The 15,184-nt window shown below is 40.5% G+C and overlaps 2 protein-coding genes across 6 annotated transcripts in view; one reads left to right on the forward strand and one right to left on the reverse strand.

Annotated features, from left to right (window-relative positions):
• Positions 1-15,184, forward strand: part of TMEM255A (transmembrane protein 255A) — a 37,680-nt gene that overhangs the window by 2,041 nt on the left and 20,455 nt on the right. For all 3 annotated transcript variants that reach the window (XM_019487770.2, XM_006277377.4, XM_019487769.2), the window contains exons 2-3: positions 3,498-3,640; positions 12,677-12,739. In XM_019487770.2, the coding sequence (XP_019343315.1) occupies positions 3,498-3,640; positions 12,677-12,739 (206 nt within the window). The remainder of the gene's footprint in view (positions 1-3,497; positions 3,641-12,676; positions 12,740-15,184) is intronic.
• ZBTB33 (zinc finger and BTB domain containing 33) overlaps positions 12,492-15,184 on the reverse strand; it is a 35,398-nt gene continuing 32,705 nt past the window's right edge. For 2 of the 3 annotated variants that reach the window (XR_002090324.2, XR_002090323.2), the window contains exons 2-3: positions 13,915-14,233; positions 12,492-12,715 (exon numbers count right to left, since the gene is read on the reverse strand). The gene's annotated coding sequence lies outside the window, so the exon portion shown is untranslated. The remainder of the gene's footprint in view (positions 12,716-13,914; positions 14,234-15,184) is intronic. The other variant, XR_002090326.2, reaches the window with a different exon arrangement.

The raw sequence follows: 15,184 nt of genomic DNA on the forward strand, positions 1-15,184 counted from the left end.
ATTAACACCCCCCCCACCACCACCTTCTAAATAGAGTTTACATGAATGGATTTCTTTCCTGTACTAGAGGATCATAATGTATCAATTTACAGAGTTTGGTTTTCAGGGCACTGCATAGAATACTCTCGTTAGCAGAGGCACATTCAATTAAAAATACTACTTGAAGAAAAAAAGATTAAAAACTGTAGTATCTGCCTCTTCATTCTTCTCCCATGTTTCTAACTATTTTCTGAAAAACAAGAAAATGATGAACAAATCTATTCTTTGTGTGCCTCTTTCCTCCTGATCATTTGATTAAAAAGTACAATAAGGTCTAATGATATAAATGTAACAAGTGCAATACATATAAAGATATACTCTCCTGAACTCTTGCACATAATCTCAAAAGCCATGTTAATATGTTTTTATAGTGGGGCTAGGTATTAGATCCTGTAGTGTTAACAGGAAGTTTCTGAGATTTTTTGAAGGATAGGTCATTTTAAAAAGTGTTTTAGCAAAGCATACTGTGTATATCTATATAACATTAACCTTTATCTCCTTACCCCTTCCCAAACTTGTAAACATATTGCAAACTACCATGTATACTAGTTTAGAAGCCAGCATAAGCATATATACAAATTAACTTGTATAACTTATAGATAAATCAAACAGCTCTCAGTCTGTTTTGGTTGCTAACTAGCAAATTAAAACAGAACTAAAGATAGCCCTCTTAAACAATCTCAAATGCCTAAGAAAAGGTCTATGAGGAAAAAGTTCCTTTTTTGAAATCATTCAGGCATAAGGTTGTAGCTGTGCGTGGTGATACATATAACAAGTTTATGTAAAACAGAGAAAAGTTTTGTTTTGGGAGCAAAGACAGCTGGGCTATGCAGGTCTTGCAGAATACTATAATCTTCCTTCCCCTTTTGATACAAACCTGTGATAGGTTCAACACCCCGCAGCAATCAGGAAAGCTATAGAGCAGCATCTGTGCAAAAGTTGCACACAATCAGCATAAGGAATTTTGCATCATTTTCACAAAAAATACAGTATGTTAGACCCATGCACAAGTGCAGTAGATGCAACTACATGAAGACAGAAGCGTACATGAAGAACACAAAAAGCCACTCAGACAGTCACAAGCACTGCTTTTATTGTTTATAAATAGCTGTTATTAAACTCTATTTCAGAGAATGCAAAGTAAAGAATCATTACACCCACTACACATATGTGCGAATTAGAACTGATTGAAACTTGCCATTTCCAGTTTCTGGGAAACTCTGATATTCTAAATCTGAACAAAAACACGTGTGAAATGGAAACAGGTATTTTTCTTGCCTTTGTTTCAGTCTTCTGAATGTGAAATACTATTTTATGGTATTGTTTTTCATCTTGATCTCACTTTTACCTTATCTCCTGATATACGAGTACAGATCCATGAAATAAGGTAAAATGATATAAAATGGAAAAACATAAAATAACTTCTGAATTTTTTTCAACAAAATATTTACATTTCAGAGCTTTGTTTTTCTTTCAGGAGCTTTACCCAAAATTACATGTTTGATCAAAACATCTCTATAACTAATATTTTTCATCAAAAACTTGTAGGTAAAACGCTTCTGCACTGTTCTAAAGCAAAACCTGAAGACATCACCTTGTATGCACAGAATACACGTGCTAGCATCCTCCAAACACATGCACGCACATGCTCTTACTCTTGCTCTTGTACTTGTTTTTCTGCTTTGCTTTATACAATATACAGACACCCACACAGCCCACCTTAAAAGAAAACCTAGCCGCATTATAGATCTTTAAAGTTTACATTTTTACTTGTTTTCTGCTATATACAAATTATCTAACTTTGGGTTAACTGTGGATTGGTCAGAGTGGTATGAGCCCTGTAGGGTAGACCCAGTTATAGTGATATCAGGGTGCTTTATATTGATGTGGGTGTTTTGTAAAGCAGGTGTCCCCATCCTTTGGTGTATATATGTTCCAGAGACTGCCTGGTGTTCCTTGTGGGCACAAGAAATTAAAAAAAGAAAATTAAATTAAAGGCAAAGTTGACAATGAGTGCAAAATACGATGTTGCACACAGCATGTTATTTGGCACAGCATGTTATATGTATGTATATTATTGCCTGTGGACCATCAGAGGCTGGGGACCATTGCTGTATTATTGTAAGGCCCCTTTATAGCAGCGTAACTGTGTCATTGATAGGGGTTGTTTCAGGATAGCTATTTCAGGGGGGTGGGAAGCGCATATCTCTGACTGACCCAGTTTCATTGGTTAAAAAAAACCCTGCATGTCGACCATAAAAAGAAAGGCAAAGCAGAATTGCAGTCGGTGTGCTTAGGAAATGGTCTCGAGTCAGCCTAATAAAGCAAGATGCCTTTAACTAGGGGAGATGGCTCTGGGCCCACACTCTCCTTCTCTATGTTGTGTTGGGTGCTTGGAGTGTGGTACCCTCTACTTGGCTAGTCCCTGCCTTTCCACCCTCCAGAGTTAGCAGCTGATTATGTTGAGACTTTATCATACAAGCTGCAGACATCCAAGAGAGCCCTTTGAGTGTTTTTGTCTGCTGGTTGAGTGAGTCTGAGAACCACAAACTTTGCAGGAGTGGGATTTAGAATCACCCCAACAGTTCACAAGAGCACTTGATGCAGAACGACGGGCAGGAAAGGCATTAAAAAGACATTATCCTACCAGCTGGACTAACCTGTAGTCAGCCAGTTTAATCAAAGGGACTGTTCTACAAAGCAATTTAAACATTGCAAAATAACCAGTGAACAAATGCATTCAAAATATTAGCTAAACATCACAGCTAACTTCCCTGAAGGGTAACGGAATAGCTGCTTTATAGTGACATTCTTTAAACTTCTTTCTCAAAAGAAAAAAAAAAGTCAAGTCCAAAAGCTAAACGTTTTCAGACAGTTTTATCTACATGTTGTTTATCCACAAGTTCTTTGCGCAGATAGCATTTAAATATATATGGATCCTAGTTATAGGCTATATGTATTTATTTATGGGATGAGAGGAAATGGTTACTAATGGTCATTTAGGTGGAAAACTGTGGATATCTTAAAATGTATGGTGTACAATGCGGACGTTTAGTTTAACGCAAACAAATGCATTAAATAATTTATGTAATATATATCCTAATCAAATATAACATTTCTTGTTAGCTTCACTGTTATAACCCAAAGAGATCTTATTTGTGGTAAATCCGTCACACTGCCTTGAAATCCAGTGATCTCAGTGATCTATACAAATTTACATTAGTAGAGGATCTGTCTGTATATCCAATAATAAGTAGAACTGAATTCCGACCTCGTAACAATGGTTTGTATGTTGCATTCAGCCCAGGTGAGAAGCAGGTGAAAGAAGAGATATGTGGTGTTGAGACGTTGTCAGAGAGAAAATAAGGTTTTGGCAGCATGTGGTGGTGGGAGGGGGGAATTTGGGAAATTGCTGTTGTTCCCAGACAAAATTAGAAAATTCTATTGTGTGTTTTTAGGGTCATTCAATAGAAGAAAAAGAAATTCTCTCTACGTAACTGTGACTCTCCTCATTGTGTCAGTATTAATTCTTACGGTGGGCCTAGCTGCTACAACAAGAACCCAAAATGTGACTGTTGGAGGTTATTACCCTGGGGTTATTGTAAGTATAGCACTCCTAGGTAGGTCTAGAAAATGTATTGCCTACAAAGTCCTTTGTAATGCTGTGAATGCTATGAAAGGATGACCCTATCCTAAATACTAACATCTGCTCAGCTACTTCATTGCCGTTTAATTTATATATTATTATTATTTTGCACATGCTACTTCATTTACCCGTGAAAATCCCTCCAATCAAATGGCAACCTTTTCTGATGTAGGCTTAGGCAAAAATGCTGCTCTCTAAACCACAGTGTGTTGCTCAGAGAAGCATGGCTTTTGGCTGATGTACATACAGTCTGGTTTAAAACATTTTTGCTTAGTTACATAAATCAGATGAATCCCATGTGGCGAGAGGGCGAGGCCAGATCATCGATGCCAAAAACAGCTGGGAAATCAAATTGCAAAACATGACACACACAAGCTCAGTGGGGCTAATCATGTGCATAAAGATGCATGCAAAACTATGCACATGCTCAGGACCCTATGGCTTTGAACTGCTGAAGGTAGGGAAAAAAGTGCAGTGATAGATTACGATGTTTTACGAGTTGAAAAGGAACTGATGCATGTCAACACTGTTCGCATGACAAGCTCTGTTCCTAAATGAAGTTGAGAAAAGTAAGACCTTGTCGTAAGAGAGTTTAATGGCTTGATGGTAATTTGTACAATGTAAATAATTATTTAGCCATCCAAATATGATTGTGGAGCCTTAAAGTCACTGCTCTGAGTTCAGCCCAAATTGCTTATAGATGAAAGTGGTTGCTGTCTTACAGCTGTCTGCGCATCTGACATCTGTTGTTGAGTTGTGTAGTTTCTGTTTCAAAATAGACAAGTGTCTTCATCACTAATAAGAAACCCTTCCCTGTCTCCAGTGGCAAAAACTCAGATCTCTGAGCGGCCAAAGACCAAATGGACAGGTGAGATGGAACTACCCTCTCACCCTTAAGACTGATTCTTTCATGGCCTTTCAGGAAATCTGGTAGCAGAGAAATCTCAATATGAGTCATCTTGTTCTGCGGCCAAAAATTCAGAGGCTTGCACAAATGTTGGACTTCTCTTTGGAGAAACAGAGTGGGCTTCCCTCTACACATTAAAAAGTGGGTTGGTGTAGAGCTGCCCGCAGGCTCATAGTGTTTGTTTGAGATTTTACCTGTGCTGTAGGGATTTGTACCTGCACTATAGGATGAATGCTGCAGAGTAACTCAGTGGAAATGCCCCATAGTTTCCAAGTTTTAGGACACGTTCCTAAATATTAACTCTATGAGGCAGAAAAATAAAAAAAAACCACTTAGATCTTTTTGTTTAAGGCCCAAGATAAAGTGTTTATAAGAATTTGTGAACTGGTCCTGAGACTCGGACAACCTGACTGTTTAGGTCTATAGACCCGCAACCAAACTCTCCCTGTTGCTGAGCGGGAATGTGTGGTGACCTAACATACTTTTCTGCACATGAGAACATTGCAATCCTCTGCTAGGCTCGCCAGCACACACTTAAAATAGCCAGTGTTTCATAATTTGGAGGGGTTTCTCTTTGCTTGTCAGATGTGTACTGAAACAAAAGCACACTCTGCAAGACCTCCCCAAGAAGGTTGTTTCTGTTGCTCCAGAGAAATGGCATTGCTAGATTCTTGCCACCCTAAAAGTCTTGCACATGCATTTGATTTGCAGTACAATGTATAGACTTGTACAGATCAGTCATTGCTGCAGGAGGGGGGAAGCTAAACTTTGACATTAACTATCAGGGGTTGTTTGTTAAAACAGTCAAGGTTTTGGCTCTGGATGTCAGATAAATTCCCTGTTGTTCAACAGTCCTACAGAACGTTATAGAGCCGCAGCTTTTCTATAGGTTTTTTGAACAAACCTGTAGAATTTGAAAGCAGGGATATCATTATTTTTAGATTTCTATACAATGTCTTAAAATTATACAGAAAGGATACTATTCCCACTTGAAACCTACAGGACTGTATAGTAATTTCTGTTTACGAAGTAGAAGCCCAATGGCTTCATCCCAATCAAAGCAAATGGGGTATTGGTGTACCTGAGGTCATGTTTGAGCCGTTGTTCTATTTATGTCAATCAAACTTCTGTGAAAACATATTATTAATACTTAGCACTTTTCAGCCAATGATCGCTGAGTGGTTTGTGGACTGAGATTGGTAGGAGCAGTCAACCATTGATCCTCTGGATCATGGTGTATGTGCAGGAGGTCTAGTCAGGTGCCTGGTGAATCTGCTTGTTGGGAACTGAAGCATAAAGAGACTTAGTAATTTGCCTCAGGTCATGCAGCAAATCCATCATAGTGCTGGGATGAAGCACTAGCTGTCCTGGATACTCTGCCCTTGTTTAAAAGGCGGCTGCTTGTTTTTGTGCCATCTCTCCCCAGTTTATCTAATTTTTGTGGAGTCCTAAATTGCGCACAGCTCTTGTAAGAGCAGATTTTACATGTTCTGCAAGATCAATAGTATTATAGAAGCTGACTTGCTTAGTCTGTGTTTTGTTACTTCCTTTATTTTGTTTTGCCCGGTTTATGTGAACACAACTTAGCAAAGATGTTCAGTGAGGAACTGTGATAATTAATGGCTGCCTGACTTGAATGCTTCTCTGCCTGGACTTTCCTCTTCTAATAGGGGTTTCAAGGGAAGAGTATGTAGTGTGTCTTTTCTGATTTTTACTGTTTAAACTGGAAATCAAAGGCTCTGAGGCCAGCTCTTCAGCAGGTGTCCTGGGCTGGGCTCCCTTGACCAGAACATGCTGAGGGTCTGGCTGGAAATGTCAGTGATATAACATAGAGTCTTGCTGCAGCACAAGGTGCCTAATCTTTGTGCTGCCAAGGTCTATATTCAGTACTGGCTGGGACTACCCGTAGCATTGTGTATAGTTGCGTATTCTTGGGAGAGTGTGGTTTAAAGGACAGAGCAGTAGGCCTGGACTCAGGAGCCTGGAGTTGGATTCCTGGCTCTGCTGCTGACCTGTTGAATGACCCAAGCTTCAGTTACCCCATCTATAAAATTGTGATCCTGATAAAGCACTTTGAGATTCACTTGTTACAAGTGTTGGGTTAGAAGGAGGAGTTACTTGCATAATTAAATATAAATCACACCACTATCATAAAGGCTTTTCCAGCAAAGCATTTAAGCATGTGCTTGAGTTTCATTGACTGCAGTGGGATTTAGATGTGTGCCTAAAAAGCATATGTTTAACCACAGAAAGAGGAGGTTGGGCAAGTGCCTTGGTTCCTGGACAGATCTTGCAAACCCGTGTTCAGGGTTGTCCTTCCATATGTAAGTGGCTTCATAAAACTCAAGTCAAGAAAGTTTTGCAGGGTTGGACACAACTCTTGCATTACATATCTCTTGGATAAGTAAAGGACATTCTATTCTACAAATCTCCCTCAATGGAGAGTGGGAGGTCTTGTATCATCACAAATATAAGTTCTCCACCAAATATCATGAGGTTTTATGGTTGAGCTACACCACCACGGTTCTCGTGGAGTCTGCAAGTGGGTTAAGAATCTGGAAGGCCTGAAGGCTGAACAACTCTGTGCCATCGGGGTCCTTCTTCTTGGATTTATTGAAATAAACCAGACTTATTGTAGGGGGTTTTTCCACCCAAGCTTGAATTCAGAAGGCTTGGGTGGGCCTCCATTGGTGAATGCTTAAGGAAAGAAGCAGACTGACTCTAAAATAGCTCATTCTTCTCCCAACCCCACCGCCAATCTCAAGGCAGACTGGGACTTTGAAGTTCTTTATGTACTGACCTTAGTGTGACTTCATCTGTGCTGGGACTCTGAAATCATCTATATTTCTCAAGCATGAATTTGCAGCCCACAGCAGCTGTTCAGACATGTTAAACCATTTCTGCTTTCTGAGATGGAGCACTCAAGAGAGAATGACCCTAATATCTCCACCTATCTTGTCTGTACATCAGGGAGATTCTGGCCACCAATGATGCCAAGCTAGTGTAGTTCTGGACACATGAATCAGCAGCCTTGAGCCTCTTGATGAAGATGTCTGAGCGCATGGCAGTAAGGAAACCCCAACAGTTTTTCCTGGTTGGATTAGAGAGGTTCTGAGGACAAAAGACACCATTTTCCCCCTTTACAGGTTTGCATTTTTAAGATGGTCATTCTGTGCCACACTTGGAACTAGGCAGCTCTCAGTGTGAGGAGCTGCCTAATGCTGAGTATCATAAATGTCACTGTGTTTGGAGTAAAGCCAATCCAGCTTTTTAAACATGTCCAGACAGTCAGGAACTGGGAACAAGAGTGAAATGAATGGAACAATTGTGATTATTTACTAGGTATGTTACAGTAGCTCCCAGGATGCCTAGTCAGGATCAGTGTGCTTTCATCCCAGGCACAGTACATATCTCTATAAAAAGATGATCCCCAAGCCAGAGAGGTCAGTCTCGGTAAAGGTGTGATGCTGACTGACCACAGGGTTGGAAGGAGTTTGTTCTCATAGCATTTCTAGGGAAGAAAGCAGCTCAGTGCTCCTGGAGGCATGGGAAATTCTCATGTTATGAAGACTGAAAAGCTCAGGATTCCTCAGCTGTGATTCACTTAAGGGAGATTTGTAGAATAGAATGTCCTTTACTTACCCAAGCAAGAGTATTTTGTTATCTGGATGGAGCTAAACTGTTCTTAGTGGTGACAGATGACAGAACAAGGAGCAACGGTCCTTGTTAGAGAAGGGGAAGTTTAGGTTGATATTAGGAAGAATTTTCTCATTAAGAGGGTAGTAAAACACTGGAACAGGTTACCCAGAGAGGTTGTGGAAGCTCCATCCTTGGAGGTTTTTAAAACCTGGCTAGACAAAACTTTGGCTGGGATGAACTAGTTGGGGTGGTCCTGCTTTGAGCTGGGGGTTGGACTGGGGGACCTCCTGAGGTCCCTTGTAACCATAACTTTCTATGATTCTATGAACTGATTATGGACTTGTTTCTGTTCCACTGAAAGGAATGAGAAATTGATTTAATTGGGAACAGGACCGGGCCATTGCGCTATTGGGAACAGGTTCAGGGCATAGTCACAGCATTATCTAACCTGCTCCAGCTAGAATCTGGTTTAAAGAGATGCAGCCAAACCTGGTAGCCATATAATCTGTCCCACTTGCAATGGGAGCCCGCAGACTTCTGGAAGTCAGTCTGGCGTTTCTTTATCCCCAGACCAATCCTGGCAACTTCTGTCGTGATATGTGTAAAGAGATGTGTGACAAAAACCTGGAATGTACATTTGTTTTAATACAGGGTTTACTTGTTCTAAGGAAAGTGAAAAAATGGTGGGTGAGTAAAATGCATTTGTTCAACACTTTTTCATCTAGGTATCTTGGGTACTTACGGGTCCCATTGCTGGAGTATCTCTGTGGATCGCACTAATAGCTCCGTCAGACAGAAAGGCAGTATCATCCCCTTTTTAACCCATGGGGAATTTGAAGCCCAAGGTTGCACAGGAAATATGTGGCAAAGCAGGGAGTTGAAGTCTGGTCTCCCATGTCACAAGCCAGGACCCTAACTTCCAGACTGAGCTGGAATAGCTGTGTGTTCTCCATGGAAAGCTCCCTATACAGTGAAGCAAGCAGACTTGCATACTTCCTTTTGGAAAATATACCCCTAAGATGGAAGTGGCTGCACTTCCATTACCCCCAGAAGGCAAGTGCCAAGATGGGAGTATGACTCCAGAAGTTAAGCCTGGACACCTTAATGTTTTCCTGCTGTTAGCTTTTAGAAAAACATATAACTCATCACCAGAATGCCTTGGTCTAATTTGATGGCTTAATGAAACTAGCCATGTGCCTGCCCCTCCCTGGAATACCCTTTATCTCTTGGGGTCCTACCTGTTTTTGCCATAGCCCTGCGTGGCAGATTCTTATGCTGTTTTAGGACTTCGAGGACTACAGATAACGGTTTTTGCTGAGTGCTTTTCTTTTTGCACCTTGAACCCACAGTAACTTGTGGGCAGTGAACTAAGCAAAGGATATTTAAAGAAGGATCTATAAGGGTATTTTTGGTGATCATAATTAGAATGGCCATTGCCAAGACTTAAAAATTAGATCCACCCCCACAGTGTTACAAGATTGGCTTAATGTCATGGTTTTAAAAAGAAAATATTGGTAAACTTTTGTTTTATGGCTGTCTTTTTTTCTTCAAAACTTTTGGCAATCTTCAGGTCCTAGAGCCTTCAAGGCTTAAGCTTTCAGTTGTTCTCCACAATTGGAATTTCTAGAAACTTTCATTTTGTTTAATGGAAGTGGGAGGTCTTGTACCATCACAAATATAAGCTCTCCACCAAATATCATGAGGTTTTGTGGTTGAGCTACACCATGGTTCTCGTGGAGTCTGCGAGCAGAGAGAGGCTTACCGAGAAAGAAGTCTTTGCCTTGCACTCAGCTGTAAGCAGTAACAAACCATTCATGGAATGCGTGTGCTCTTTTGATGTTAAAATAGATCTCAGTGGCTGCCTAAATGCATTTGCTTTGTGAATGTGAGGCCCAACTACTGTGGACTCACTCCCTATATAATCACTCTTGTTAGAAAATCAGTTCCTATATGGGGCTTTATTGGAGTTGAGCTGTTGCACCTGTAAATTTACACTCCTCCTTTTCATCTCTCTGCAGTGTTGACAACCTATTACAGTGCTCACCTAGTTTCCCTTCCCTTGCTCTTTCTCACACTGAGTTCACCCACCAGTGACTTATATGAAATAAAACAACAAGGCCTCTTAGTTCCATTAAGAAAAAAGTCTTTCCCTTTTAGGGATGGCGTCTAATGATGCCAGTAAAGTTATCCTTCTTTCCACCCATGTCTCTTAGCTGTGCTAGGGGGAGATGTCCTTTGGACACTTAATGCTGCATCTGCCTAGGTTTCATTCAGTATTTTTCAGTTGAAATTATTTTCACATTTCACTTTTTGGTTTGTGGCTGTTGTTTCATTACAGTACACACTTCTGTTTAAGTGTGCATCTCATCCATTTGGTAAAAGCACATTTTTTTAAATATTTACTCTAGATATCTGCCAAAAAACCTGTCCTGTTTAAACACAATAAGGTTAAAAGTAATACCAGTATCTGGGTTGTTAATAATGCCTTGAGTTCCTAAACTGAAGGAATTGTACATCTCTCCAAATTTTTGTCAGTTTTGTTGTTTGCCCAAAATCGTAATCAATGAAGGTAATCTATTCTACTTCTTGGTTTTCTTGCGCTGTCCCAAAAATACTGTTGTTTGGGCTGCAGATGCAGTAGGAAAAATCTAAGTCTAAGCACCTGTTTTCACTGAGATTGTTTCTGTGAACTTAACCTTCAGACAGTTATATCTGGTTTCATAAAACTTCAGTTTTTTCTTTTCTCAGAACCTAAATGCTAGATCCAAACTACCTTAATCGTTCTTTAAATCATTTTAACTCATTAGCTTAGTCACCATTCAGAGACTCTCCGATGCATTTTATTTCATTTCAAAGGATAACATCTACCAGCATCTTAGCCAGAAGCCTCAGAGCCAACAGCAGCTTATCAAATGGTTTTTCAGGCTTAACGGCATGATCAATATCAATCGGGAGGATTTTAGGGTTAATAAGCAGACTTTATAAAGCAACCTGGCACGCATACCAGAATATGCTGCATTGAGAATTTATGTTAACTGAGGCCTAATCTGTGCTAGAAACTTTACCACCTTTACCAACTTTACCAATGTTGTTTGGGAGTGTAGAAATAAAAATATTCTTAACCAATTTAGCTGTGTCAGCAATAGTCATAGAGTAGATGACATTATACCAGCAAAAAAAGTCCTTTTGCTGATGCAGTGTATCCCATTCAGAGAACTGAATTAAGCTACTCTGGCAAAGGAGTTCTTTTGTTGGTGCAAGCTGCATCTCCATCAGCAAATCTGCTAGACCACTCAGATGGTTAGGGACCTGCAGGTAAGGTCCTACGAGGAGGTATTGAGAGATCTGGGTCTCTTCAGCATCTGTAAGAGAAAGCTGAGAGGTGATCTAGTGGCCGTCTATAAATTTGTTGGCGGGAGGGTGTGGGGCAGCAAGAAATAGGAGATACTCTGTTTGCCAGGGTGCCCCTTGGAGTAACTAGAAACAATGGCCACAAACTGATGGAGAGCAGATTTAGACTAGATGACATTAGGAAGAACTTGTTTACGGTAAGGGTTACCAGAATCTGGACTAGGCTTCCAAGTGAAGTGGTGTTCTCCCCTACTTCGCAGGTCTTTAAGAGGAGACTGGAAAAACACCTGGTTGGTGTCATCTGACCCCGCGCTCTTTCCTGCCCAGGGCAGGGGGTCGGACTCGATGATATACTGAGGTCCCTTCTGACCCTAAAAATCTATGAAATCTAGTCAACAAAGTGAAGGTAACCCCTGAATAAAGTGAGATATATTGTCTGATAGTTTTTGATCGTTGTTCATTACCCCTAAAAATATCTTTTGACATCCCTTTAAATGAGATAGCATTGGAAGAAGGTAGATGAAATGCTAAGCCAGGTTTCAAAGGCATGAATACAAACCTGTATTTCTAACAGCTGAACAATCTCAATGCTTAACAGAAAGCTTTGGTTATTTTTTTTTTAAATCCTTGGGGTAACCAGGTGTAGAACCAGATATTGCAAGCATTTGTCCTTGCATGAGGTCTATTCTTCATACTTAAAGTTACTTATATGTATACATACTTGTAGGACACAGCCTTCATATGCCAACCTAATTCCACAAAGATCCATAATACAAATCCTCATCCATTGCCCATTTCCAAATATTACTGATAGGGGGGGGAAAAAAATTTTAATCCATTCATTCTTTCTGATATGTAAATTGTGTACTTGGCAATTTCAGCCAGTAAGGAATAGAAGCATTACAACAATGTGATTCAAGTATTTATTTTCTTCAGTTGCATGAGGTTTGTTTATCTTGTATTTTCACTAAGAGGAGAAAAAGTCAAATGTTTGCAGTACTTTTTTTTTTTTGCTTTTGGATTTACTCTGTGTGCGCTGAATATGTTGGGTGTCTTCTTTCTCTAAATACTCACAATGAGATGTTGTTTTTCAGCTTGGCTTCGGGTCATTTCTTGGAATAATTGGATCAAACCTCATAGAAAACAAACGGCAAATGGTAAGTTCAGTAGTTGTGTGGTCAGTACTCTATTACGCGTTTTCAGTAGAGCTGCTCTCATTTATACCAGCTGAGGATCTGGCCTCAAACCCAGAAGAGTGAGTGTGTGAGGGAGTGAGTAAGTGAATGTATTAGTATTAGTAAATGCAGCATCTAATAATCAGAAAAGATCATTTAAGGCCTGGTCTTCACTGCAAATGTTCACTGGCAGAGCTGTCGCATGGAGGTATGAGAACTGACAAACACCAGTAGGCTTTGTAGACACAGTTCCCCTGGAAAAGTTGTGCTTTTGCTGATGACGCTTCTTTTTCCTTGTGGCTGGCTGCTGAAAAAAGCTGTCCCAGTGAATGCACAGTTTCATGGGTAGAAGCTACATCTGCCCTAGGACAGTTTGCTGGTACAGTCAACCAGTCTAACTATAGTAGCAAAGTGCTGCAACCAGAGTCCTGGCCTAAGCTGGGGACATGCAGGCCTTGCTTTGGCAAATCTGCTTTGCTAGCAGGCTGATAAGTTTCTTAGTCGGAAGGCCTGAACACAAGATGGGTTGATTCTGATGTTATATATGTCATTTTTGTACACTGCTGTAAGATACACCAGTGGCCAAAGCTGATAAGTGACCAGCTGTCCCTGGGTAGCTGACACCATAGACTGCTATTATGGTGATGAAGCTGTGAGCAAATGGCTACCCTGGAATAGAAGCAGGACACATGAACCCTGCTATAACTTGCACCAGTATAGATTTACCCTTGATTTTCAGACTCTGGCATGTTACGCTGGTGTGGGTCTATAAGTTGTTCCTTGGTTACTCATAGGTGACTGGTGAGACGTGTCTCATACTTGAAGAGTTGGCATACCAAACTAAAATTCCTGTCTAGGGGCTATGGAAAAGTTAAGCTTTTAGTGGGTTTTTTCTATGTTTGTACAGTGCCTAGCACAGTGTGGGTCCTGGGGTAGGGCTTGTAGGTGCTATGGCAATACAAATAATATTGGAAGATGCAACCAAGTATGGCCTGTGTTCTGTTTTAATGATGCAGAAGGAACCTTCAAGAGAAATTGGTTATGAATCATCTGCATTTGCTACTTAAAATGCTCAAATGTTGGCTGCTGTCAGACCCATTCTTTCCACTTGTTAGCAACATGACTGCAATATTTATTTGGAACTTACGGGAACTTACCACTGTCCTCCTTGCCCTTGGTGTTGAGGAAAGCGGGGTGCTGGGGAGTGTCAGACACTTAAGTGTGAGGGAGATGGGTTGCACCTTGTACTTCTCCGGCCCCCTGCACATCAGCATCTCAAAGCACTTTACACATGTTAGGGGTCACCTGCCAAAGGGAGAAAAGATTGGCATGTGCCCTTCCTTTTATTTTTGTCTTAGTCATGTAGAAAAGTCTTGAAGGTTTTGTTTTAACAGCCTGCCTTTTGGTGAGGTGCTTCTTGTTCCCTCTTGTGAATTCAGGTTCTGTCTCTCCTGGAAGACTGCAGGGTTGGAGAACCTGTGGAGTGACATCACAAGAGCAAAGAGAGGGCAAAGTTGGGCAGGGAGGTGCTTTTTATCAGCACCTTCCTTAAATCTTTCTCAGTTCCCTTTTGACACCCATTTATGTTCAATGACTAAAACACATTTTGGAGAAAGCAGTCTTTGCTAAGGAATGAGCATTGCTTTCCTCTTCCCAGCCCTTCAGTTAAGGTTTCAGAAATAAAGATGCACATCATTTGTGACCACCTGAAAGTTTCTCTCAAAACCAGGTTTCCATCTTAATGTAAAAACACCCCCCTCCCCCCTCAAAAAAAAACCAACCAAAACAAAACCCAAAAACCAAGAGGGAAAAAGTTCCTGTGCTTTCAGTTAATTAGAACTATTCAAATACCTAAACTTGAGAACTTAGAAGGATGAGACTAAGGTAGTTGATCAAGCCCAATGACTTTTCTGTACCAAAATCATTGCTTTTAATACGTTTCTCTTCTGGTGGACTTGGGTCATTGGCCAGTTTGCTGTTGATGATACTGTATTTTAAATAATCAATATAAAAACAGATAAAATATTTAGTTTAAAAGCTGAACAAAGTGGCATAACTGTAAGGAGGGTGGAAGTGGAATTTTACACAGTCCAAGAGTGATTGAAACAGAACCCCTTCTGGAAATAATAATATGTTCAGGAAAAAAATACAAAATGTCCATCAGATATTTTTGAAGCAGCAATCCCTGAGTAATGCCAGTAATGAAAGGCAGGGGGCTCTGAAATGGACTTTTGCTTTGTAAGCAACTGTAATGAACAGTATTTGGGAGAGGGGTCAGTAATGCAATTTGTGCCTTATGTATTGTTAAGCACCTCTCCAAATGAGCGGCATAAAATGGGAGGTTTATTCGTATTCAGTAACACAGGGGTCTGAACCATAAACATAGGAAACATGGAAAACATCAGGTAACAAGATGTATCAGCCTTA

Source organism: Alligator mississippiensis, chromosome 8 (genome assembly GCF_030867095.1).
Source record: "Alligator mississippiensis isolate rAllMis1 chromosome 8, rAllMis1, whole genome shotgun sequence".
Taxonomy (NCBI): Eukaryota; Metazoa; Chordata; order Crocodylia; family Alligatoridae; genus Alligator; species Alligator mississippiensis.